Source organism: Phocoena phocoena, chromosome 19, assembly GCF_963924675.1.
Source record: "Phocoena phocoena chromosome 19, mPhoPho1.1, whole genome shotgun sequence".
NCBI classification, from domain to species: Eukaryota; Metazoa; Chordata; class Mammalia; order Artiodactyla; family Phocoenidae; genus Phocoena; species Phocoena phocoena.
In genome coordinates, this window is record NC_089237.1 from 171,597 (window position 1) to 196,461 (window position 24,865).

Below are 24,865 nucleotides of genomic sequence, written 5' to 3' on the forward strand. Positions count from 1 at the left end.
GGCGTACGAGCTTAGTTGCTCCGCGGCATGTGAGATCTTCCCGGACCGGGGCACGAACCCGTGTCCTCTGCATTGGCAGGTAGACTCTCAACCACTGTGCCACCAGGGAAATCCGGTACGCTTTTGTTTTAATTATGCAGTTGGCTCTCTTGCGTTGATTTACATTTTATTTATAAAGCTCAACTGCTTTGGATTATGATGTGTTTACAAGGCTACACAGATAATCTGGAAGGGAAAATGAAGAAATACAAATGACAGAAAATGTTTTATAATAATAAAATTTTCTTGGCAAGCAGCAACCTTTTCTCAAAATCAGTCTTTTAATATAATTTGCTTGCTTCATAAATATGGGTTTTTTGTTTTTTCATATCTTTATTGATTAGTAAGCATGTTAAATGACTTGGGAGGAATCTCACTCTCTTCAAGAAATAATTTGGAATTATTGATCCAGAATGCTGACAGTTCTCAAAAATGGGCCAGGAAAATCAAAGTAATAGATGGAAAAAAAAAATCTCAATTTTAGCTCTTGATATAACTTTTCTTAAATTTAGGGTTTTTTTTTTTATAATTTAAGTTACTAAAACAGATGGTGGAAGGTCCATCAAGATACTTATTTTATGTATTTAAAGCATTTTACTTTGCTGTATTGAATTCCATTCATTCTGGAATTTAGGAGAATTTACCTCTTTATGAAAGAGATTATTCAGAGTAGAAAATGATTGATGACCTTCGCTTCCAGTTTTCTTCTCAATAGACTTAGTCTCTCTTCTAATGCTTCTTGCATACTCAGTAATTTTATAAGTTTTAGAGAAAAATGCAAGTCTGGCTGAATATTAAGCACAGTACAATAAATAAAGCTTTTTTACTTTGCAGAATATTTTACATGTGTGTCCCATAGATTCATCAGAGATTCTAGTTTTGCATAAAGGCAAGTACATTTAAAGACAATACAACATCCCTGTCTATGACATTGGCATTCGAATGAGAAGTGAATTTGGTTCAGGACAGTTCTTGGAATGCTTGGCATTTAGGTTATTTTAGGTCAACTCTTTCGGAAATTCAATTAGAGTATTTATTGAATGGTTTTAGTGAGCTGAATGGTTGTCATGGGGATATAGATGATATAAAACATGACTCTTATTTATAAAATAGTTGTGTTCGTCAGATAAGGCATCTTACATGATGTATTTAATCCAAGATAATGGATGAGTAAGAGGCAGATCATTCTATAGGAAGTAATTTTGGTTTTGAGAGAGGCATTCTTAGGGAAATAGGCCTTGAAGTGTTCATTTAGAGCTGGGCAGGATTCAGGTCCGGAGAGAGGAGGGAAAGGATATTTGGGTAGAGGGAAGGGCATTGGCAGAGCCTCAGAGGCCTGACGGTCCCTGGGGCCTGTGTGGGAATGGTGGGAAAGTTGGGTTGCAGTCAGCCTGTGGGTGGCCTGGACGTTGGGTAATAAGCATGGACGTCAGTTTATGGGCGCCCTCTCTAGAGTGGTCTGTAACTTGCTTCCTCCCTGAGGAAGTGTGACACGCTTGTGCTAGCTGCAGTGTCTTCCGCACAGCTGTGCTGTCCATTGAGGAGAAGGGGGCCTGCTCTGCCGTGGCTTCCTTACTCCTCAGGGTATGGCATGTGAGTTATTTTAATAATGTATCAATCTGCCTTTTCTTTCTTTCGTCACAATGCATTTACTTTCTAAAGTGGTCTTGTTCGCAGGATAATAATTGGGTTTCCACAGGGAAAATAATAATGTATGAGGCAAATTACTGACTAAAGGCAAATTACTGACTTAAAAAAATGAATCTCTAATTTTTTTTCTAGTAGTTCTTCTTTTGTTTAAATTTTTGTTTTGTTCGTTATGTAAAGAAACTTATGTATAGTAATTTCTGCTCAGGTGGATAGTGGTAATGTTTAGCACAGCTCATTGGTCTTCTGAAACCTTTACAAATGCAGTCTGATTCATTCCAGCCAAGTTAATTACGAGGTAGATAATTTTTTTTCCCTAATGGAGACAAATGTAAAAGACAGAGATACAGAAATCATCTTCAGTTTAGATTGAAGAAATTTTAGTTACTACTGTTTGTTCCTGCTATTTGATCACAGTTTATTTTTATTTTTTGAAGTCTGTCTCTAATCAAATAAGATTTAATTTTTTAGAAGTAAAAGAGGACCATGACTAAATTAATAAGAAAAGTTAATTTAGGACAATAATTGATTTTTAAAAATATAAAAGTATATTTCATGACTTGATTTCAAGATGATCTGGCAGTTATCCTTACACTGTTGCAGAAGGAAGTCCACAGTGGGACGAGAATGGTGCTTACAAATCACCTCCCTTATTATCTATTACTGAACATGTCTTAGTCCAGGCCAGTCTGCCTACCACCTCGGTGGTACACTGTTGATTTCATTTTTTTCCAGTATTTACTTTTGGTCCTGGACCAGTTATCTACCTGTGATGGGATTCTTCAAAAGTATCCTACATTTTGTACCTAGTGAACTAGTGATTGTTCTGTTTGCAGACATTCTTTTTGAGGCTCTGCTCTTGCCTCGAAAACCTGCATTTGCAGAAAGGGAAATGTATAGGTTTCCCTTTTAAATTTATTTATTTTTATTTATTTTTTATTTATTTTTGGCTGTGTTGGGTCTTCGTTTCTGCGCGAGGGCTTTCTCTCGTTGCGGCGAGCGGGGGCCACTCTTCATCGCGGTGTGTGGGCCCCTCACTGCCGCGGCCTCTCTTGTTGTGGAGCACAGGCTCCAGACGCGCAGGCTCAGTAGTTGTGGCTCACGGGTCCAGTTGCCCGGTGGCATGTGGGATCCTCCCAGACCAGGTCTCGAACCCGTGTCCACCCCATCGGCAGGCAGACTCTCAACCACTGCGCCACCAGGGAAGCCCAGGTTTTCCTTTTATTAACAAACTTATCCTTCTTTATCTCTTTACAGTTTTTTTTTTTTGGTTTTGGTTTTTTTTTGCTGTACGCGGGCCTCTCACTGCTGTGGCCTCTCCCGTTGTGGAGCACAGGCTCCGGACGCGCAGGCCCAGCGGCCATGACTCACGGGCCCAGCCGCTCCACGGCATGTGGGATCTTTCCGGACCGGGGCACGAACCCATGTGCCCTCCATCGGCAGGCGGACTCTCAACCACTGCGCCACCAGGGAAGCCCCTCTTTCCAGTTTTTAAAAACTGTGTCCATTGTGATATTGGGATTCATATTTTAAAAATAATTTAAATATTTTATTCTTAAAATTATCATACACTAAAACTAACTTTTTTCTTTTATTCTGTTAATTTCACACGTGTAGTTTGTGCAACCATCACTACAATCAGAATACAGAATAATATTATCACTCTCCAGAATTCCCTAATGCTATCCTTTTATAGTTAACTGTTCCCATCCTATAACCTCTGCAACCACTGATCTTTTCTCCATCCCTATAGTTTTGTCTTTTTGAGAATGTCATATAAATGGAATCATACATGTAAGCTTTTGAGACTGGGTTCTTTTACTCTGTCTTTGAGATTCATCTAAGTTATTGCATGTACTGAAAGTTTATTCCTTTTTATTACTGAGTAGTTTTCCATTGTCACTCATTGAAGGACATTTGGGTTGTTTCCAATTTTTAACAGTTACGAATAGAGCTGCTGTAAACATTTGTGTACAGACTTTTGTGCAAACATAGTTTTCATTTCTCTATCTCTAGGGTAGCTGTCTCTGGGGAGAGGGGATTGCTGGGTGATATAGTGAGTATATTTTTAACTTTATAAGAAACTGTCAGCCCTTTTTCCAGAGTGTCTGTACCACTTTATATTCTCCCACTAGCAGCAATGTATGAGAATTCCCCCTATTCCACATCACTGATACTATCAGTGATTTTAATTTAGCTATTCTAATAGGTATGTGGTAATATCTTATCATGGTTTTAATTTGCATTTCTCTGATGACTAATGCCATTGGACATCTTTTCGTGTGCTTATTTGCCATCATTAGATCCTCTTAGTGGAGTGCCCGTTAAAATGTTTTGCCTAGTTTTTTTTTTTTTTTTTTTTTTTTGCGGTACGCGGGCCTCTCACTGTTGTGGCCTCTCCTGTTGCGGAGCACAGGCTCCGGACACGCAGGCCAAGCGGCCATGGCTCACGGGCCCAGCCACTCCGCAGCATGTGGGATCTTCCCAGACTGGGGCACGAACCCGTGTCCCCTGCATCGGTAGGCGGACTCTCAACCACTGCGCCACCAGGGAAGCCCTGCCTAGCTTTTAATTGGGTTGTTTTCTTACTGTTGAGTTTTGAGAATTCTTTATATATTTGGATACAAATCCTTTTTCAGGTATGTGATTTGCAGTTGGTTTTTTCTCAGTCTTTAGCTTGGCTTCCTATCCTTCTAACATAATAGTGTCTTTCAAAGAGCAAAAAAGTTTAATTTTGAGAAAGTCTAATTCATAAAGTTTTTTCTTTTTTATATTATACTAAGATGGGTAGATTTTAAAATAAGTTTCTGCTCTATAAAAGTGGTGAAAAGTAACTTAGTGATGGGAATGTTCTCATAAAGTTGACTTTGTAGAAGGTGCAAATGTTATTTTCTGGAAAGGTAGTACTATATAATATACTCCTTAGTCTTGGCAACATCTAGGACTTTTGTTTAACCAAAGAATGCAATTGGTTGAGGTTTGTGAGGGTTTTCACACTTTTTAAAAAAATGATAATCACTAATGTGGTTAAATATGTATACTTTCATAATGCAGAACTATGTAAGAATTAGTCCTTAAGACTCTTCCAGGGTTAAAATATTACATTCAGATTTGATGCTTTTGGGAGCGCCTGAGTTTGAGTTTCTGCTTCACTGGAACAGCATTAGAACTTTGAGTGTAGGTTCAGATTCAGTGTCATGGCTAAAAGCACGAGCTGCATCAGAATGTCTGCATTTGAATCCTGCCTTTTATTTACAGTATAACTGTGGGTGAGTAACTTAACTTCTCTGTGCTTCAGTTTCCTTATCTGTTAGTGGGAATGATAATAATAACATCCACTTTGTAAGGTCGTTTATGAGGAATCAAGTAGATTACATAATATAGTCATTTCAACAGCCTCTGGCCCACAGTAGGCATTCAGCAAATGGCTCTTGTTATTATTTTTATTATTATTGCTGAAATAGCTTTATGATAAAATTGTTTAAACAAATGTTTTGGAATATTTTCAAGAGTCGGAATAACCACATATCACAGTGAGTCATTTCTCTCCCATGCCCACTTTTTTCTCTTTGCACTTATTATTAATCAATACCTGTGACCAGTGTTTTTAATAATCATATGTATATACACTGTTTTACAAGACAACTGTCAGTTCATTCCATTTTTCACATCCTGTGAGGTACTAATCAGATATACACATATACATCAATTCGCTTCAGCTGCCTGAAATATCAACCTAAATTGGCTTAAGCTGGAAAGAAATTTGAGTTAGGCTCACCTAACTGCGAAGTCAGGCACAGCTAGCTGGGTTCAGGGCTCAAGTAAAGTCATCAGGACTCAGGTTCTCCCCACGAGTCAACTCTGCCTTTCCTTGTATGGACTTCAGTTGTAGGAGCTGTATGTTACAAAAATGGCTGTAGCATATTCACCCCCTGTAGCCTGTCAGCGTTTAGATTCAGCCGGAAAGAGTGCCTGTCTCTTTCCCAGAAGCCTCAGCAAAAGTCTCATGATGTCTCATTGGCTCTTATGGGGTCACATGTCTGACCTGGAGCCAATCACTGTTTGAGGCTGTGAGACTGGGATTGGCCAGTTCTGGTCACGTGGCACCCTGGCTCTTTGGCAGAGTCGACCCCACTGGAGCCATGCCGACTGAGAGTCGGGGAGAGGTACCTACTCTGAGGGAATTTGTGGGCTCTTATTACCATAAAAAGGGATGGACGCTGGCTGGTCAAACGACTAATATGCTATTAGGCTCTTTTTGTAGATCAGCAACAGATCACAGGGGTTAATGGATTTGAATTAGAATCTGGGTTACTGCTTCTAGCTTTGTTGTCTGTGAGTTACATCCTCCAGGAATGCCGTTCCCCGCAGGGGCAGGGGGTTGCGGAAAGTTAGTGTTGTGTATTCTTCTGGTGAAAGTTGGATAATTTTTAACACGAAGAGAAAGAGTCGAGGCAAATAGGGGTGGCCCTCGCAATGGCTGGACGTGGTGCTTCTTCCCACACTGGTGGGTTCAAGCGACTCAGCGCCCTTCTCCAGGCCTTTCTGTCCCCGTGGCAGAGGCTGTACAAGACCCAGCTTGGTCAGTGTCTGTCCACCACGTAGCAGGGTCGCGTGCTGTAGACACGGGTGTATCCGTGTATCCTGGCCAAGAGTGTCGGCTGCGTGGTGAGGTGTGTCTGGGAGCTGGCCTCGTGTAGAGGTAGTTTCTAGATCTGTGTTTTTTGTAGTCCATTTTAGCGTGGCTTGAGACATTGTCTCTCTTTGACTTCGTCTGGCAGTTTTTATTTTATGTTTTTCAAGAAGGCACTTGAACTTCTTCAGGAGTATGTGTAGCCAGGTCATGCTGTTTTCTGAAGAACCAGGGAAGACAGTTACCAGAGACCTGCCTTGTATGGAGAGCTACACTACAGAAGTACCTGCAGTGAGGTTCAGGGAGACCGCAGTTAGAAATGAACTGTTGGGACCTGATTAATTAACAAACGTAGTTGTGGTAGGCATCTTCATATCCAGTGCTGAGGTGGGCACCTGAGCCTACATATCAGAGACATTAACTCTTGAAATTAAGTCACTTCCCCCCATAGCTCCCGGAGTTAGTAATTCTGTCCCTAATCTCTACTTCTGTGTTACTTTTATTGAGATATCCCTGGCTAATATGTTTGGTGATTAATGTTGACGGTAGTCTTTGTGATCTCCCCTCAGAGCCAGTTTTAGGGGTTAGCTTGTCTTTGTCAGCGACGTACAAGTACACTTGTTTCTCCAATGGCTATTGGAGAGCATAATCATTATTATGATTGCATAATCATAACCATTATTATTTTATCGAGATGGAGAAAATGGGTGAAAACAATTCCTCTGTCAAGTAGATAAAGTAGTTACATAGCATGATATTTTATTTTCTATAAATACAGTGTTGTATGTTGAAATCTGTAAAGTGATTTCCACTTCGTATAAATTGAAAATATGGAATTTTAGTGAAATAACAATAGCTAACTAACACTTACTGAGCACTTGCTGTATGCCAGGCATTCTTTTAAGCACTTTACACGTATTATTTCACTTAATTCTTAAGTGAAAATAACCGTAGGAGGTAGGTATTAGTTGTCTTCTTGCCATTTTAGAGGTGAGCAAGTTGAGATACTTGAGGCTAAGTCATTTGCTCCAGGTCACACAGCTGGTGAGTGACACAGTTGGTGAGTGACAGCTGGTGAGTTCTGAATGTAAGTCCTCTGGCTCCAAATCTGTGCTTTGGATCACTGTGCTGTGTTTTCTCCCTAGCAAAGATTTTAGCTCATGTGTTGTTAGTTTTTTGTTACATTTTGCTTCTTTTTGTAATATTTTCTAGATGTGGGCTAGGAGTTTTATAGAGAAGATTTGCTAATTCTAGGACCTTTGGAATCCATGGATTTATCCATCTTCTGTTGCTGTTATTTGGCAAGCAAACACTATATGCTTGTTTATATCAGTAGGTCTCAACCAGGAATGATTTTGCCCCCCAGGGGACATTTGCTGATGTCTGGAAATAGACATCTTTAGTTGTCGTAAGTCAGGAGACGTGCTCCTGGCACCTAGTGGTCAGAGGCCGGGATGCTGCTGAAACATTGTATGAAGCACAGGACAGCTTCCGCCACAAAGAACTGTTCAGCCCAGAATGTCAAGAGCATCAGCTCTGGCCTGTAGAATAAGCTACTGATGATCCTGTAATGCCATTCTGATCTCTAATGGGCAAAGTCACGTTAGTATTGTAGAAATGATTACTTTTGATGTTTATTTGATAATTGATTTCCCCAAATTAATGCATGTTTGTATAAGGGACATAAACACCAACTATAACTTAAATATTTAAGTTCCCCTAAAGTAAACTGGGAATTATAGCCCACTGAGGGAGAGCTGAGGAAGTTTAAAGGGAGGCCATGTAATGCCTGAGGATACAATACTCTAAATATTTGTTGGATTACCTTGTGAATAACACAATTAGATTTCATTTTTTGTGCTGTGTTACCTTGTCAAATGTATAAACATTTTAAATATCCTGTAATTTTAAAAACCGTGTTTTGGTATTTTTTAATAAAAATTTCATACTGAGAAAAGTGGAGAATATTACATTGTACCCCGTGTATGTACCACCCATATTTAACAAACGCTGACAAATACTGAAATCCATTTTGAGCTCTTTCTCATCCCATCCCTTAGGTGTTTCTACATTTTTTGTTATACCAAACATCTCAAAAGTTGAAGGGGCCTGGAACTCTTCCGATGTCTGTCATCAGGCCTCACTCACTGCTGCTGCCTTTTGTCTGCCTGTCAGCTTCTCCCCTCACCTTTCACTGCAGTATATAGGCGGCAGAGGGCGGAGCCAGGTTGTCTTTTCAGAGCTGGAAAGGCCAGGCTGAGAGTGGATGTGCAGGCTGGAGGGAGGCAGGAGGACAGTAAGTATGGGTTTCCCCCAATGACTGAAAGCAGAGCATTCCCAGGAAACCTTCCATAAGCCGACATGGCGTAAAGCGAAGAAGCAGTGACCATAGGACACATCTTGCTAGCGGATGCACAAAATAAATTGCGCTAAAGCACAGGAGTCCAGTGACAGTTCAGAGCTATGGTGGCTTGATGCTGAGGTGCTGACTGTGGTTCCCGGGTAGGAGCTGGGCGGTGCCCCTTGCACCCGCTTTTGCAGCTCGCAGTGCGGATTGCCTCTGTAAGGGCTGCTGCAAAACATACGCTGAACACTGTTTTCACTTTCCCCCCTTTTTTGTAAAAGTAGATATCCTCTTTGGATTTCTTTTGGTTAGGAAAACAGGCACTAACGTGGGTCCTTCTTAAAAGCAAAGTGGCATAAATTGAGCTTTGGAAAGATGGAGGAGACCTGTACCTTGGGGCCATTTGGTAAGGTAGAAAGTGGGGAGAGTGAGCGAGGGTGGGAACAGGCAAGAAGAGCAGTCTCCATCCCGACAGAGATGGTGATAAGAGGTCAGCAAGGGTGATCCTCCGAAGCAGTGTTGTGACTGTCAGGTCCAAGGGTTTTAGGTCTTCTTTGCCCAGGTTTTCTGCTCCCTGCATTATGAGTGATAGAGCTCAGGAGAGGCTGCGCTTGAATTCTCAATTTCTATTACTTGGACTGCTTAGTGGTCTGTTATTAATGGCAATGCCTGCTTCTCACCAGTTGTTCACAGGACTTCTACATGATAGGTTCCTTCTTTTTTTTTTTTATTTTGACCGCACCATGCCGCCTGCGGGATCTTAGTTCCCCAACCAGGGATCAAACCCTCCCCCCACCCATTTCCGCCATGGAAGCGTGGAGTCCCAACCACTGGACTGCCCGATAGGTTCCTTCTTTATTTAAACACCTCCCATCATGCTCCATTGCTGTGGAATAAAGCCCTCACTTCTTGTGGCATTGGAGGGCATTCTTAGCTCCTTTCCCTCCTTCTCTGACACACCTGGAGTGTATCATGTGCTTTCTCTTGCCGTGGTGGCTTCTTGTGCATATTCTCTCTGAAAAACTCCCCTGTGCTCTCCCTATCATCTCTGCACAGTGAACTTGTGTTCTTCTTTTGAGGCCAGCTCATGCCTTTCGGCAGATGGAAGGTATTTCTCGTTATTTTTCACTTGTGCTTTGCCTGTCTTGCTAGAATCTGAGTTTCTCGAAAGGAGTGATGACATGCTTCCTCGTTGAGTTTAGTGCTGCTAACACAGGGCCTGGCCTCAGGAAATGTTTGCTGAACTGAATTAATAGCCAGTTCAAACTTGCCCTTGAGCCAGTGTTTTGTACTGGTGGGAAAAATCCTACATGGTATGGACTTTGATTCTCTGCAGTCTCAGTTACAGAATTATAAGACTGAAAATAGGAGGCTGGGATAGGAAACATTTTTGCACCTTCTGGTTTTAAAAAAGAAGAGACACCTTCATGGCTTATTACACTTTATAATATTGAGCATCATGTTTCATTTATAAATTTGATGTGTTGTTGGCATGATCCTGACTTACGGTTGATATTTTGCTTGGATTTTAGTGAAGACTTCATAAAATAGAAAGAAGAAGCATAGAGTTTGTAGCGTCAGTAGTTGCTCCTCAGCTCTGACCTTGATCAAAAGGCTGCTTGAGAGTAACTATTCAGATAGCTAGTTGGGCCAGTTGAGTTAGGAATGGGGCTAGAATTGATAGTAACTTTTTAAAACCTTTTCTTATTTGTTCTTTCTCCCTGTCTTTAGGATTTTTGTCCCTGAGTCATGGAAGACAGAAGAGCTGAGAAGTCATGTGAACAAGCATGTGAATCACTTAAGAGACAGGACTATGAAATGACCCTCAAGCACTGCACAGAGGCCCTCCTTTCTCTTGGCCAGTACTCCATGGCTGACTTCACAGGGCCGTGTCCACTGGAGATAGAAAGCATCAAAATCGAGAGTCTTCTTTACAGAATCGCCTCCTTTTTGCAGCTGGTGAGTAAACACTGTCAGTGAGCCAGTGCTGAACCATGTAAAATGGCTGTTTTCTGTGAGTGGGACTATTGCTGATCACTGCTGCTACGAGTCACCACATTGTGGGCTGAGGACATGAGTGAAGTGGCTAGTGATTGCTGAGTATCTTTGATGGCAAGTAACTGTTTTTAAGCCTTGAAAGCATTACTATCGTATAGCATTTTGGCTTATTCACTCCATTCAACAAATATTTCAACCAACATTATTCACTCAATTCAATGAATGTTTACGCTGTTCTAGGTATCTGCTATACATTGGTGAAAGAGAAAGAGAAAGATCCCTCCTTCATAGTACTTTTTCTAGTAGGGGGGGCAGACAATAAACCATAGGCTTTATAAATAGGTAAACACTTTAGATTGTTAGAAGGTAACAGTCTGCATGGAAAAAAAAGTAGAATAGAGGGTTACTAGGGTTAGGGTTAGGGTTAGGGTTGCAGTTTTAAATTGGGTTAAGATGGGCCTCATGATATAGGTGATAGGAAGGAGGTAAGGAAGTGAGCCATGTTGAAATCTGGAAGAAGATCGTTACAGGCAGAGGGAACAGTCAGTGCGGAATTCCTGAGGCGGAAGCATGCCTTCCACGTCTGAGGAACAGTTGGGAGGCCCTTTTGCTGGAGTAACGTGCCCAAGGGGGAGAGTGCAACAGGGCTAGATCCTGTGGGACCCTTCAGGCCACTGTAAGGGCTGGTGTCTGCTCTACTTGAGATGGGACGCTGTGGTGGGATTTTGAGCAGAGGAGTGGCATGGTCTGCTTTAATAGGAGTTATTTGGCCTTTGTGTTGAGAATAGACTGTAAAAGAATAAGAGCAGATGCAGGGAGACTAGTTTGGAAGCTGTTAGAATAATCTAGGCCAGCGGTGAAGTGGCTTAGATCAAAATACTAGCAGTGGAGATGGTGAGAAGTGTTTTGTTCTGGTTACAATCTGAAGATAGAACAAAGCAGATGTCCTAATGTACTGAAGGCAGGGAGTGAGAGATATGGAGCAGGCATAGTTTACTTACTTTGCCCTTTTTTTGTCTGAGCAATTGGAAGCGTGGAGTTTCCTTACACTGAGATGAGAGGGCTGTAGGTGGGGAGATGGGAAAGAGTTCATTTTGGACATACTGATTTGAGATGACGTTTAGATATCCAGCTGGAGATGTTGAATAAGCAGTTGGAAATGCAGGTCTGGAGTTTGGGAGAGAGGTCTGGGCTAAAGATGTTGATTTGAGAGTCTGTGGCCTATAGATGATATATAAAGTCTTACACCTGGGTCAGATCAGCAGGGGAATGAGTATAGGTAGAGAGCAGGGGCGGGCTGAGGACTTAGTCTTGTGGCACTAGTTTAAGAGGTTGGGAGGAGAAGCAAAACATCCGGAAAAGCAGCCCGTGAGGTTAAGGAAAGCTAAGAGAGTAAGATGTCCTAGGAACCAGTCAAAGAAGGCCTGTGTCCAAAGGAGGGAAGGTTCAGTGTCCGTTGCTGTGGGTGGAGTCGTGAGGATTGAGAATTGACTGAGAAATGACAGTGTGTCTAAATGGGTACATGTAAGTGTATCTAACTGGATCCACTGGCAGTCACTGGTGACCTCCATGAGAGCAGCTTCCATGGAGTGGTGGGTGAAAGCCTAATAAAAGAGAGTTTAAGAGAAAGTCAGCGGGAAGGGAATTGAAATACACGATACAGACAATTCTTGAGTTTGCCCCACTGAAGCACAAAAGAATGGAGTGGTAGCTGGTGGGAGAAGTGAAGTGAAGAGAAGGATCTTTTCAGATGAGAGAAATAAGAGCATGTTTGTTTCTAGGACTGAACCGTTAGAAAACAAAAAATTAATGATGTAGGAGAAATAGAAGAAGCTTGCTGGAGCGCTATTCTTGAGTAGGCCCTGGAGCAGATCTGCACAGGTGGTAGGATGGGCTTTAGGAAGGAACAGCGCTGGCTCACCTGGTAACAGGTGGAAGGCACAGTGTGCCGGGAAGCGGGCAGCCATGGTAGTGGCCATCCGTGGAAAGTCTTTTCTCAGGGCTGCAGTTTACTCAGTGAAGTCATTAGCTGAGAGTGAGGATGGGGAAGAGATTTCTGGTGGCTTGAGGTTGGAGAGGGCGAGGGGAGGAGTGTGAATAAATGGCCTAGGGAAGTGTACTGTAATGTCTGTTTGTAGAATGTTGTGTAAACCTCGGCCGGAGGTAGCTTTACTCTGTGCATATTACATTTGCAACATTAGTGATTAAACTTTGAAACAAAGCTGAGCTTTTTGATAAAATCGGTTTTAAGCAGCCCTTGAACTACTTAACTTTATCTTGTATCTTTTATTTTGCAGAAAAACTATGGGCAAGCTGATGAAGATTGTAGGCATGGTATGTTTAAAAGCAGGATTCTTTTCTGCTGTGAAGATTTTGAATTATTTAATTGAGCAGTGTTTAAGATTTGTTTTTTTTCATATGCTAATTTCAAAAGTGATTATAATATTTAAAAAACCCACCTCACGGTGGTGCTGACTAATTTGGATGGCGACTTTCCTGCTATGATGGGTGCACACATGAACGTTGTTCCTGATCACAAGGGTTGGCATTGCTGTCACTCCCTTGGGAACATTGATAATGCCCTTTTAAAGTTTGTGTGAGTATTTTCAGTTAATAAAAAGCCATATTTTAAGAACTGTAGCGCATAACACACATTGATTAAAACGTTAAGCTTGGATAAATTGAAAAGCTGGGCCTCTGCCTCCTAAAATGTTCTTTTCCCCTTCATTAGAAGATTTCCCTTAGAGAGCAGAGACTGGCTAGAATGCTCTTTAGTGCTTTTTCCTGTTTTCTTTTGGGCAGGAAATTGATTAATAAGATTCGTGCTCTTTGGGTACTCGTAGAATAGGAATCCTTTTCTTGGAGATTGCTGCCAGTTCACTAGAATGAGTCTAGAAGTGAGTGGGAGGAGGGTTCAGGGTACATTCTCTCACACTCTTGGTGGGAGTGTGTCACAGCTCAGGGATTTGGATAATATAATGTTTCAATTATCCAGATTGGGGTTGGGGGGCTGAGGTGTCTAACGTAAGTTAAAGGTTTTTTTCCTATTTGCTCCTTTGTGTCAAAACTTTTAAAAGTATTAGCTCTTTTTGTTGTTAACCTTACAAAACCATCTTATCTACTCCTGGGGCATATTGGACATAATTTAACCATTCATTAGAGATTCAGTGACCTCTTTGTAAACCTTGCTTCATAGAATTGTATACTTTGGGAGTTAATTGGCGTGAGAGATATCTAGTACCATCTTCCGTTAAAAAAATCTTTACTATCTGTGGACATTTAGAAGTTACCAACAAGCCAGATAATAAGTCAGATAATATAGAGGAATATGAAGAAGGGACCCACTTCCCCTTCTCCCCCATCGGAAGGAACCATGTTATCAGTTTGCTGTATCTTCTTCACCTTTCTCTGTAGTGATAAGCACAAATGCGTATAATACATAGGTAGGGTTTTCCTTTAAAAATTAAAAAAGAATTGTGTGATCATCACACAGTTTCTTGCTTTCTTCTGTAACAATAGATCATGGACATCTTACTGTGTTAATAACACATCAGCTCCAATTCCTGCTGAATATTCCATGGCATAGATGTGCCGTAATTTATTCAGCTATTCCCATATTGACGGGCATTCAGGTGGTTCTAGTTTTCTAGTTTGTTATAGTTCATCCTGTAATAAACATATATTATTCTTTCTTACTGTTGCCTTTGTTTCTTTATGGTAGTCTTAAAAGTTAGATATCTGGGTTAAGGAGTTTTAAAAGTTGGATGTCTGGGTTAAAATACACTTGAATGCCTGTTTCCTGTGAGCTCACTAACTGGAACCTCTCAGTCTTGACATTGTGACAATCTTGTGTGTGAGAAATGGCCCCTCTTTCTTTAATGTTCCCTTCCGTGAGTACTAGTGAGGTTGATGCTTTTCATTTGGAGACACACAAAGTCCCAGAAGAGTAACTGACTTGTGAAGAGTTGTCGAAGGGTAAACGCTGTGGGTGAAGGAACATAAGGAGAAACGCTGCGTTTTTTGTTAATTGTTTTATTAGCGTTTTCAAGTTAGATACTATTTTACAGCTGCTGAATTACCACAATAAAAGCTTAACCAGGAAACCTTGGGGATGAAGGGTAAGCCTGTTACCTGGATTGTGATCATCGTAACATGAATGTATACGTATGTCCACACTCACCAGACTGTATACATCAATTACGTGCAGTTTTTGGATACTGATTATGTCTCTGTAATGTGGGGAGAAAAGTTTAACCAATGCCTAAGATAAAGTTGCAGTGAAATGAGTGTATGCTTGTGGTGTGGTAGAGTATGAAGCGGAATACGGCTTGGTAACATGTTCGTTCCTTTGACCCACTAATCTTAGTTCTGGGATACTGTCCCAAGTAAATATTCCAAAAGAAGGAAGAAATTGTATGTGGAATGGTTTTCATTGCAATACTGTGTGGAAAAGCAGAAAATCGGTTAGCTGGCAATAAGGGTTCATTGATTACACTCTGTGCATTCCTTGTTACCATTTATGTGATAAGTAAGAACATGGAAGTGCTTATTTAATGTATATAAACTTTGTCGTTTGAAATAGACATTTGGGAGTATTGGCAAAGTTCACATGTATATATTGCTAATTGTAGAGTTCTGCTTTTATATTATGTACATGTAATTTTTTTTTCTTTTCACCTTTTGGTAACTTGTGTTTTTTTAAATTGAAAGTTGATTTACAGTATTAGTTTCAAGTGTACAGCAAGCTTATTTTTATATAAGGTAATAAAATACCGCAGTTAAGCAGTCAGTAATAAAAAGCAACACGAGAATCTCAATCTCTGTTAATTATTATATTGGTTTGTAACGCTAGATAGCCCAAATAGCTCCTGCCTTAATGGCCCCAGAGCTTTGTTTGAATTTTATGTACTAGGGTATCATCCTGGTGTCTGCTCCCTCACTGTCAGGCTATCAGTTTGCATTCCTTACAACTCTCAACATGCCTCATTGCAACTACCCTCCCCCTCTTCTCCACTTGCTGCTTCTGACCCTGATTTCACTTTCTTAGGCAGGGATAGGAAACCAGACAGGCAATCTTTGTCATGGAGTTAAAAAACATTGAAACATTTTTTATTATGAAAAATTTAAAACATACAGGAAACTAGGGGAAAGAGTATAATAAACATTCATAGTCTCGAAACTTAGGTTGTAACCTTTTGCCATATTTACTTCATTAATTTTTTTCTGAACTATTTAAGAATAATTATAGACATCATGATATTTACTCCTAAATACTTCAGTATGCATCTCTAATAAAAAATAAGGTCATAACTGTATAACCACAATATTATTATTAACCTAATAAAAATGGCCATAATTCCCTAATATCCAAAACCAGTCCATAATCAGATTTACCTGGTTGTTCCCAAAATGTTTTTTTTTAAGGCTGATTTGTTTAAGCCAGGAACTAATCAGAGTCATAAGATTTAATAGTTGGAATTCTACTTAAATAAGAAATAGGTTCTGAGTGAGGACTCAAGGGCATCCTGAAAATAAACTACACAGACTTTAAGTTCATGGAGTTTAGTTCTGAGTTTGGTGTTGTGTTCTGGATAGTGAGGGTTGTCAAGCCAGTGACCACTGAGTAAGTGAGGTGGTCAAGTCTGTTTTCATTATCTGAACATACGCTGTATTTGGCATAACAGGAAAACTTTCATAACATAAGGATTCTTTTTCTTCCTCTGAAATATTCATCATATAGGAAACTCACTTTTTTTTTACACTAACAAAAGGGAATGAGGTAAATGGAGAAAGTGAAATCAAAAGATAGTCTTATCAACTAAGAGTTTTGTGCTACATGTACTGTGTAGCTCAAACTCAGTCATTATAACATCAATGAATACTTTTCATAAGGCTGCAAGTTTTTTTTTTTTTTTTAGGCTGCAGGATTTTTAAACCCTAGGTGAGAGTGTCATTAATTTAAGAAATTAATGTAAACAAAGGAGTTTGGGCCATCAATTGATATTTATTATGTTGATAACTTGCCCTGTGAAGTAAGTGATTCAGTAAGCAAAAAGCCCTGTTAAATAGATGCTGACTGTATTACAAAAGGCAAATTGATACATGATTGATTGAACCTTCTATACTTTCCTTCTCTGAAGAGTTTTTTTTTTTTTTTTAATTTTTTAATTTATTTATTTTTGGCTGTGTTGGGTCTTCGTTTCTGTGCGGAGGGCTTTCTCTAGTTGTGGCGAGCGGGGGCCACTCTTCATCGCGGTGCGCGGGCCTCTCACTGTTGCGGCATGCCTTGTTGAGGAGCACAAGCTCCAGACGCGCAGGCTCAGTAGTTGTGGCTCACGGGCCTAGTTGCTCCGCGGCATGTGGGATCTTCCCAGACCAGGGCTCGAACCCGTGTGCCCTGCATCGGCAAGCGGATTCTCAACCACTGCGCCACCAGGGAAGCCCCTCTGAAGAGTTTTGATTAAATAGATTTTATATTTTATGGTAATTAAAAATGTTTTGGAAAAATAATTAATAGGGGTAACAATACTTATTCAGAATTATTTCTGAGTAAGACCCTCTGAAGTATTTTGTTTAATCACACTGTAATATCGTTCCAGCTTTATGGGTGAGGAAACAGATTTTGTGAGGTTAAGTAACTTGCTTAAGAGCATAGAGACAGTCCAGAGTGGAGCTGTGGTTTTGAAGTGAGGTCTTTCTGATCTGAAAGGCCATGCTCCTTCTCTTTATCCTAAGGTACAACCTATTTATTCTTTAGGGTTTTACAGACATTATTCTATTGAGTGTAATAAACCTGGGGGGAAAAAAGGCAAATGGGTATTTTATATTCTAGAAATGAAAAACACTGAGGCTCCGGATCACATAGACGATAGTGGAGCGGGACAGGAGTTTGGATCTTTAAGCCTCTAGTCCATCCAGTTTTTCCTGTTGACCAGAATGTTAAATAGGGATGCAGTTCAATAATATTTCTTAATTACTTGTTCTTTAGATACACTTGCGGTAACTATTTAAAAAATTTCATGTATATAAGCTTTATTTCTCCAACAGGAATTTTAAAAAAAGCTTTTTACTTTGAAATAATTATGGATTCACAGGAAGTTGGGAATATAGTACAGAGTGATCCCAGGTACCTTTACCCCCACTGGTTACATCTTGCATAACTGTAGTACAATATCAAAACCAGGAAGTTGACATTGGTTCAATGAATATGTGTAATTCTATTTCATTTTATTATGTGTAGATTCAGGTAACCACCAGCACAGTCCTGATGCAGAAGAGTTCCATCACAGTGACGATCTCTCTTGTGCTACCCTTCACAGTTACACTCACTATCTTCCCTCCCTGTGTAACCCCTGGCAGCCACTGATCTGTTCTCCACCTCCATAATTTTGTCATTTTGAAAATACCACATAATGGAACCATATTGTACGTGATCTTTTTAAGGATGACTTTTTTTCTCTCACCATGTGTTTGAGACCCATCCAAGTTTTTGTGTGTATCAGTAGTTCATCCATTTTTATGGCTGAGTAGTATTCCACAGCATGGCTGTACCACAGTTTGTTCTTCAGCAGGAACCTAAGGCTTTCTGGAATAGGACCTTAACTTCCACTCTTCATTTCCCCATAATGCCTATTAACTGTTTTAAGTAAATTTCTTATCTGTAAGTTGTTAGGGATAGAATATAAATCAGGAAAGTGTTTTTTTAATATTTAAGTTAAGTTGGAGACCATCCTCTGAGTATGCAGACTCCCTTTTTTTTTTTTTTTTTTTTTGCTGTACGCGGGCCTCTCACTGTTGTGGCCTCTCCCGTTGTGGAGTGCAGGCTCCGGACGCGCAGGCTCAGCGGCCATGACTTACGGGCCCAGCCGCTCCGCGGCATGCGGGATCTTCCCGGACCGGGGCACGAACCCGCATCCCCTGCATCGGCAGGTGGACTCTCAACCACTGCGCCACCAGGGAAGCCCCAGACTCTCTTTTGTATGAGTAGATATTTAAGTAAGCAATAGTCTTTGAACTACACCCTTTGAACTCAGTTGCAAGAGCCTCACCATGGTTGTATGACTGTCTGTTCTAGACCTTTTCTTATTTATGCAGGGTGTCAGTTATAGTCATGAGTGACATTATAAATGTATTTCATGTTGTTTTTCACTCATAGAATAAATACTAGCATTAATTTTATATTAGCTCAAATTATATGTATACCATAAAAAGAGAAGATTTAAAATGAGTGGTACCTTGCCTTGTAAAATCTCAATAAAAACTATACCAAAGCGGGGCAGGTGGGGTGGGGGGACGGACAGACACGGACGGGCAGGATGATGACACTGAAATTAAGATTATTGTGAACACCTGAAAACATAGCCCTCTCACATAGTGCAAAGAAAAGTCAGAAGAGGAGCAAAATGTCAGTTCTTCTCAGTAAGCCAATTATTTTTTTCAAAAGCAAGCAAATCAACCATGGAAACGGTGAAGTAAGGGAGTGCCTTAGCAGAGGATTTCCTCTGAGTGCTTACAACGGACATAGAAAGATGTTGACTTCTGACGTTGACATAAAGGCACTGAAAGAGTTTTAAGATTAAAAAATATAGTTAAGTTGATTTTTTAAAATAGAAACAACTTTCAGTTTTTTAATAAATTTTATTTATTTATTTATCTATAGCTGCATTGGGTCTTGGTTGCTGCACTCAGGCTTTCTCCAGTTGCATCGAGCAGGGGTTAACTCTTCGTGTGGTGCATGGGCCTCTCACTGTGGAGGCTTCTCCCGTGGGGGAGCACAGGCTCCAGGCACGCGGGCTTCAGCAGTTGTGGCACACGGGCTCAGTTGCTCCGCGGCATGTGGGATCTTCCTGGACCAGGGCTCAAACCCGTGTCCCCTGCATTGGCAGGTGGATTCTTAACCACCGCACCACCAGGGAAGCCCCCTTCTTCCAGTTTTTGAACAATTAACAGAGATTAGCTTTCCTGTAATGATACAGCAAATGCATCTTGGAAATTAGGGTTCTTTATAACGAGGAGGCTGAAGCCTCGGCAAGCAGCATGCTCTCTCTCTCTCTCTCTCTTTCTAATGCACACACAGTACAACAGGCTACTCAGGAGTCCAAGAGCCTTTACTCTGAGCTGCAGTTGAAGGAAAGAGTACTTCCAAAAATATACAATAAGGTCTCCGCTTCAAAGTTTACGGCACACACAAGAGGGCTGTAAAAGAGATGCAGAGATTTTTGTGACCAGGTTAAGGACTGAGTACTGGAAGGAGCAGAGAGCAAGGTAGCAGGGATTTGGGGAAAAAGAAAAGAGAGAGAATGAGAGAGAGAGTATAGTATTTAAATCTGGAGATGAAATATTCAGAAGAGGTCTGTGTGATACCTGAGATTGAATACTGTTAAGGCTTTTCATTTTCCAAAAGCGTCTTATAAAGGAAAGATTATATCTGCAAAAGACCTTGGTAGGAAGGACGTAAAATGCCACAAAAGCTGCGGTCCGCATGTCTTAAAGTATTATGTATTACAGTTGGAAGTAAAGAGAGGGCAAGGGGAAAAAGGGTTGAGACAGAGGAGAGAAGCATGGTGGAAAAAAAAAGAAACTATTTGGAAAAATGGACCCGGGTGAGAGATTTGCCACAGAGTTCTTATTCTGGTTTACCTTATACTTCTTGTTACTTGTTACAAGTGGACATTTTAACCTGACTTAGGCCTTCTGCTGTTTGGAGTCTGTTTATAAACTCCTCCCCTAACCCCACCCCAGTAGATGTTTGGCAATAAGTTTATTGCCCAAAAATTAAATGGCTGATATTTAGGAAAGGAATTTATTTATAAATTATAAATTTGTTTTATATATTTATTAAATGAATCTATTTCATTTTCGATTCAGTTCCTGATGTGTTGGTTCTGAGAATGTGATTATTTCCAAGTGGTGAATAACTTCACTTTATTAATGACTCAAGGATTTAGTTTAATGGTAATTTTTAAATTTCTTTCAAAAAATTTGGAAAAATGCTACCTTGATTAGGCTATGCTCTTCAATAAAAGGCTTTAGAAATAACTAAGGACTTGATAAGAAAAATACCCTTTTATGGTCATGTTACTGAAAAAATAACAGACTAATATTCAGCATTTACTGAACTTTAAGCTTGTTTTAAATTATCTTTCTCATTGCAGGTAATTCTTTACAGGCAAGGGGAATTACATTTTAATTGTTGATCCTCTCCTTTTGGTAGCCAGGGGCTGTCAAACACTTAGAGAAGCTGTTTTTGTTGAAACAGTTGAATGAGTACTCCTTTAAGATTAGTCATATTCTGGTCCAAAACATTCCAAGTAAGACATATTTCAAGTGTTAGAAAATCTTACAAAAACTTAAGAATGAGAAGGGATAGAGACTTGAATTTAGCAACGCAACTAAGGTGTTCAGATTTTTCCTTTGTAACTCCCAGGGGAAGGAAGAAGTTATGTGCTCACTGTAGAATTTCACAGATAGTTGGGGGAAGAGAATTTATTTGTAAGGAATCATAACTTTTTTACAGTTGCCCAAGATTAGGTTATGTTTTAATGTCATCTCTTTTGGCAAGTTCAATTATTATAGCTGAGGCAAGTTTAAGAATACACCAGGCCATACTTAGTTTTCTTTCAAGCTTTTTCAAGATGTTAAAGGTAATACAGGACCAGATTGGCAATTTGATTTTATCATATGACACCATAGCAGGATAGCTTTTTATCTATAGTAGTTGACTGTTTCTTTGCCATAGTTCTTCATGTGGGATCCTACAAGACATAAACTGAATTGCATTTAAAGACAGCCGTTAGAAGAAAGTACATCAGTAGTGTTTCTTGTCTAAAATGTTTAGAGAGAAGAAAGGGAAACATAATTTTGACAAATCTGGAGACATTTAGACATCAGTGTAATGGAAGAACTTTTGCAAAATAAAATTCAGCATATACCTTGTGCAAAACCAAAGATCTCTGAAAAGTGCTTGTAAAATATCATGTCATTTAATACTCTTTAAGCATGACATAGTCATCTGAGATTGAAATATTCTTACGTTTTTTTCATTTCCCTGAGACATTCTTCAGCTCTGGAAAACTAGTTTCTTAATATCCCAATTACTGAAAAGGAACTAGGATAGTTCCTCAACAGTTCTTAATACTATTTTATAATTTTTAGAGGGGAACGTAACATCTAGGGAACTCTTGAGGAGATTGTGCTAGATACTTCATATAATTAACACAGTTAGTCTTTACCACAACCTTATTAGGTAGCTACTGTCACCTCCATTTTACGGGGGAGGAAACAGACATAGCGAATGTGAGTGATCCAGACCTTGGTAGGACTGTCATGTTTCTTCAGAGCGTTTTATTAATGCTTGCATTATATTATTTGATCCTTGCGGCACATTTTTTCATCTTGCAGTTCTACAGATGACCACACTGAGGACCAGAGAGATAAAATGACTTTTGCCGAAGGTCATATTTAAGTAGTTTCAGGAATAGTAAGATCTGGGGGGAGATGTGGGCTTACTGTGGAATTTTCTGAGATGCTCAAGACATTCTTAAGGATGCTCCGTTGTTGTTATTCATGTATTGGGATTGTCAGTTGAGGAGATAAGTGATCTGTAACATGGATGCTGTGATGGCAGGTTGGTCTAAACTGAAAGTAATTGAATAAAACCTTCTTGAATACAGAGACTGCAACTTTCAATTTAATAATCTGATTCAATAAAGTATATATGTAGAAAGATGTTTAATACAGTGTTCTTTTTTTTTTTTTTTTTTTTTTTTTTTTTTTTTGCGGTACGCGGGCCTGTCACTGCTGTGGCCTCTCCCATTGCGGAGCACAGGCTCTGGACACGCAGGCCCAGCGGCCATGGCTCACGGGCCCAGCCGGTACGCAGCATGTGGGATCTTCCTGGACCGGGGCAGGAACCCGTGTCCCCTGCATCAGCAGGCGGACTCTCAACCACTGCGCCACCAGGGAAGCCCCATACAGTGTTCTCTTTAATAGTTAAAAATTGGAACTGTTCTGGATCAAGGGAATAGTTAAGTAAATTGATGTATCTACTTGATGGAACGTTATATAGCTAATAATATAAATATAAACACTGTAATATGGAAAATACTGAATATGTCAAGGGGAAGTAAAGTAGGATATAAACTGTTATATCAGTTACAGTCATGTAAAAATTATGTAAATATTGATCAGAATTTGAAGAGAACATGAATAGGTGAAAACAGTTTTTTGGTTGAGTGGTGAGTTTATGGTGAACTTCTGTGTAGAATTTTATTAGTGTTCTTTTGTTATGTTATTTGGGTAATAAAAAAATTGAACCATATAACAAAAGGATGTATTCAGTACAACCAAAATAAATATATTAAGAACAGGGATTCTCGGGTGGCGCAGTGGTTAAGAATCCGCCTGCCAATGCAGGAGACATGGGTTCGAGCCCTGGTCCGGGAAGATCCCACATGCTGCGGAGCAGCTAAGCCCGTGCGCCACAACTACTGAGCCTGCGCTCTAGAGCCCGCGAGCCACAACTGCTGAGCCAGCGTGCCACAACTACTGAAGCCCATGCGCCTAGAGCCTGTGCTCTGCAACAAGAGAAGCCACCGCAATGAGGAGCCCGCGCACCGCAACGAAGAGTAGACCCTGCTCACCGCAACTAGAGAAAGCCCACAGGCAGCAATGAAGACCCAACGCAGCCAAAAATAAATAAATAAAATAATTACATTTATTAAAAAAAAAAAAAAATATATATATATATTAAGGACGGACCCAATGGACTTTAAATGCAGTATATTATATTGATACTTAAACAAAACATTTCCTTGAAAATAATTAGAAAAAATGCAATTTCCAAAATATTTTCTTTCAGCAACTTATCTTTTTGCAAAGGAAGCTGAAGTGTGTATAAACTAAAAATAGAATCTTGGACTTAGCAGTAAAGAGAAAGGTACAGATTGTTTTACTGGTTGAACCATTAGCAGTTGTGGGAAATCATCTCAAATGACATGGCATAAAAATGAGTATATTCTGTATTGTTAGAAATATGTTCTTGTGATTGTATTAAATTAAGTCAGTAAACCCTTGCAGACAAATTGGGTAGCATTTTCTCTGGCCATTTGACCATTGGGTTCTTAGTTAATCTTGCTGGTTTTGATAAAAGCTAATTCTTAATTACTTAGGAATATCAAAATATTGAGGTTTGCAGTTTCTTTCTTACGCATTTTAACGGCACTGGGTCTCTTTGTCAAAAATGCAGGAACTTTATTCAGCGAATTTCCATGCCTGCAGTTTAAAAGCCCTCATTTACCCAGAAATCATAGGTTGAACGGTATTTTCACTGGAGAGCTGTAAGATTAATTCTCCTCATGATTTTGTGGTGATCCTACCTGACTATAGGCTGTAGTAGGTTAGGTATGTTGATTGTCCCGTTTTTTCTTGGCTTTATGCATGTCATGGACAGAACTGAAACATCACTGCCTTCCTCTAGTAGTTATAGTTATTCTTTTAGTATGAAAGAAGTCATGCTTGGGATAGTGTGCTAATAATAAAATTGAGAAAAATGTGTATCGAATGTTACGCGGTTAATGATGGCTGTTCTTTCATGACAGTGCTGGGAGAAGGACTGGCCAAGGGAGATGGTACCTTTCAAGCAGTACTTTGCTGCATGCAGCTTAAAGGAAAGCTCCAACTTGTATCCAGCATTCTTGCCAAGTCACTGACAGGAGAGTCCCTGGTATGTTGATGAGTTCTAAATTTGAATGTCTGAAAACGGATTCATCCATTTGACTCCTTAGGTGTATTACCTACGTTCCTCTAGGTTCTGTCAGAAATCAAAGTTTGTAAGTATCTTGAGATGCTTATTTCTCTTCAACAAACTGATGTTTAATCATTGGATTCTTGTAGTTTGTGATAATATGTATAAGAATTGGAGATTTTTTTAAGCTTTGAAAGTATAGAATAACTAAATGATTTTCTTTAAAGGTATAATTTAACAGAACCTGGAAATATTTTTGAGTTTTAAAATGCTCCTGTGGACATATGATCTTATAGGGTTCTTAAATTCAACAATTTATTTTATAAAATGCTTAAGTTTATCTAAACTAAGTAATAATTACTGTTGTTTCTGAAGATGTCATATGTGTAAGTTAATATTCATGACTGCTCTGATGGAGTTACCTAATTCTTTTCAGACTTTGGGATAAATGTTTGTATGT

At 39.9% G+C, this 24,865-nt stretch overlaps 1 protein-coding gene across 1 annotated transcript in view; it reads left to right on the top strand.

Annotated features, from left to right (window-relative positions):
* Window positions 1-24,865, top strand: part of HELZ (helicase with zinc finger) — a 148,964-nt gene that overhangs the window by 12,947 nt on the left and 111,152 nt on the right. The window contains exons 4-6 of the mRNA XM_065896821.1: window positions 10,395-10,622; window positions 12,959-12,995; window positions 24,260-24,384. Of these exons, the coding sequence (XP_065752893.1) occupies window positions 10,413-10,622; window positions 12,959-12,995; window positions 24,260-24,384 (372 nt within the window). The 5' untranslated portion in view covers window positions 10,395-10,412. The remainder of the gene's footprint in view (window positions 1-10,394; window positions 10,623-12,958; window positions 12,996-24,259; window positions 24,385-24,865) is intronic.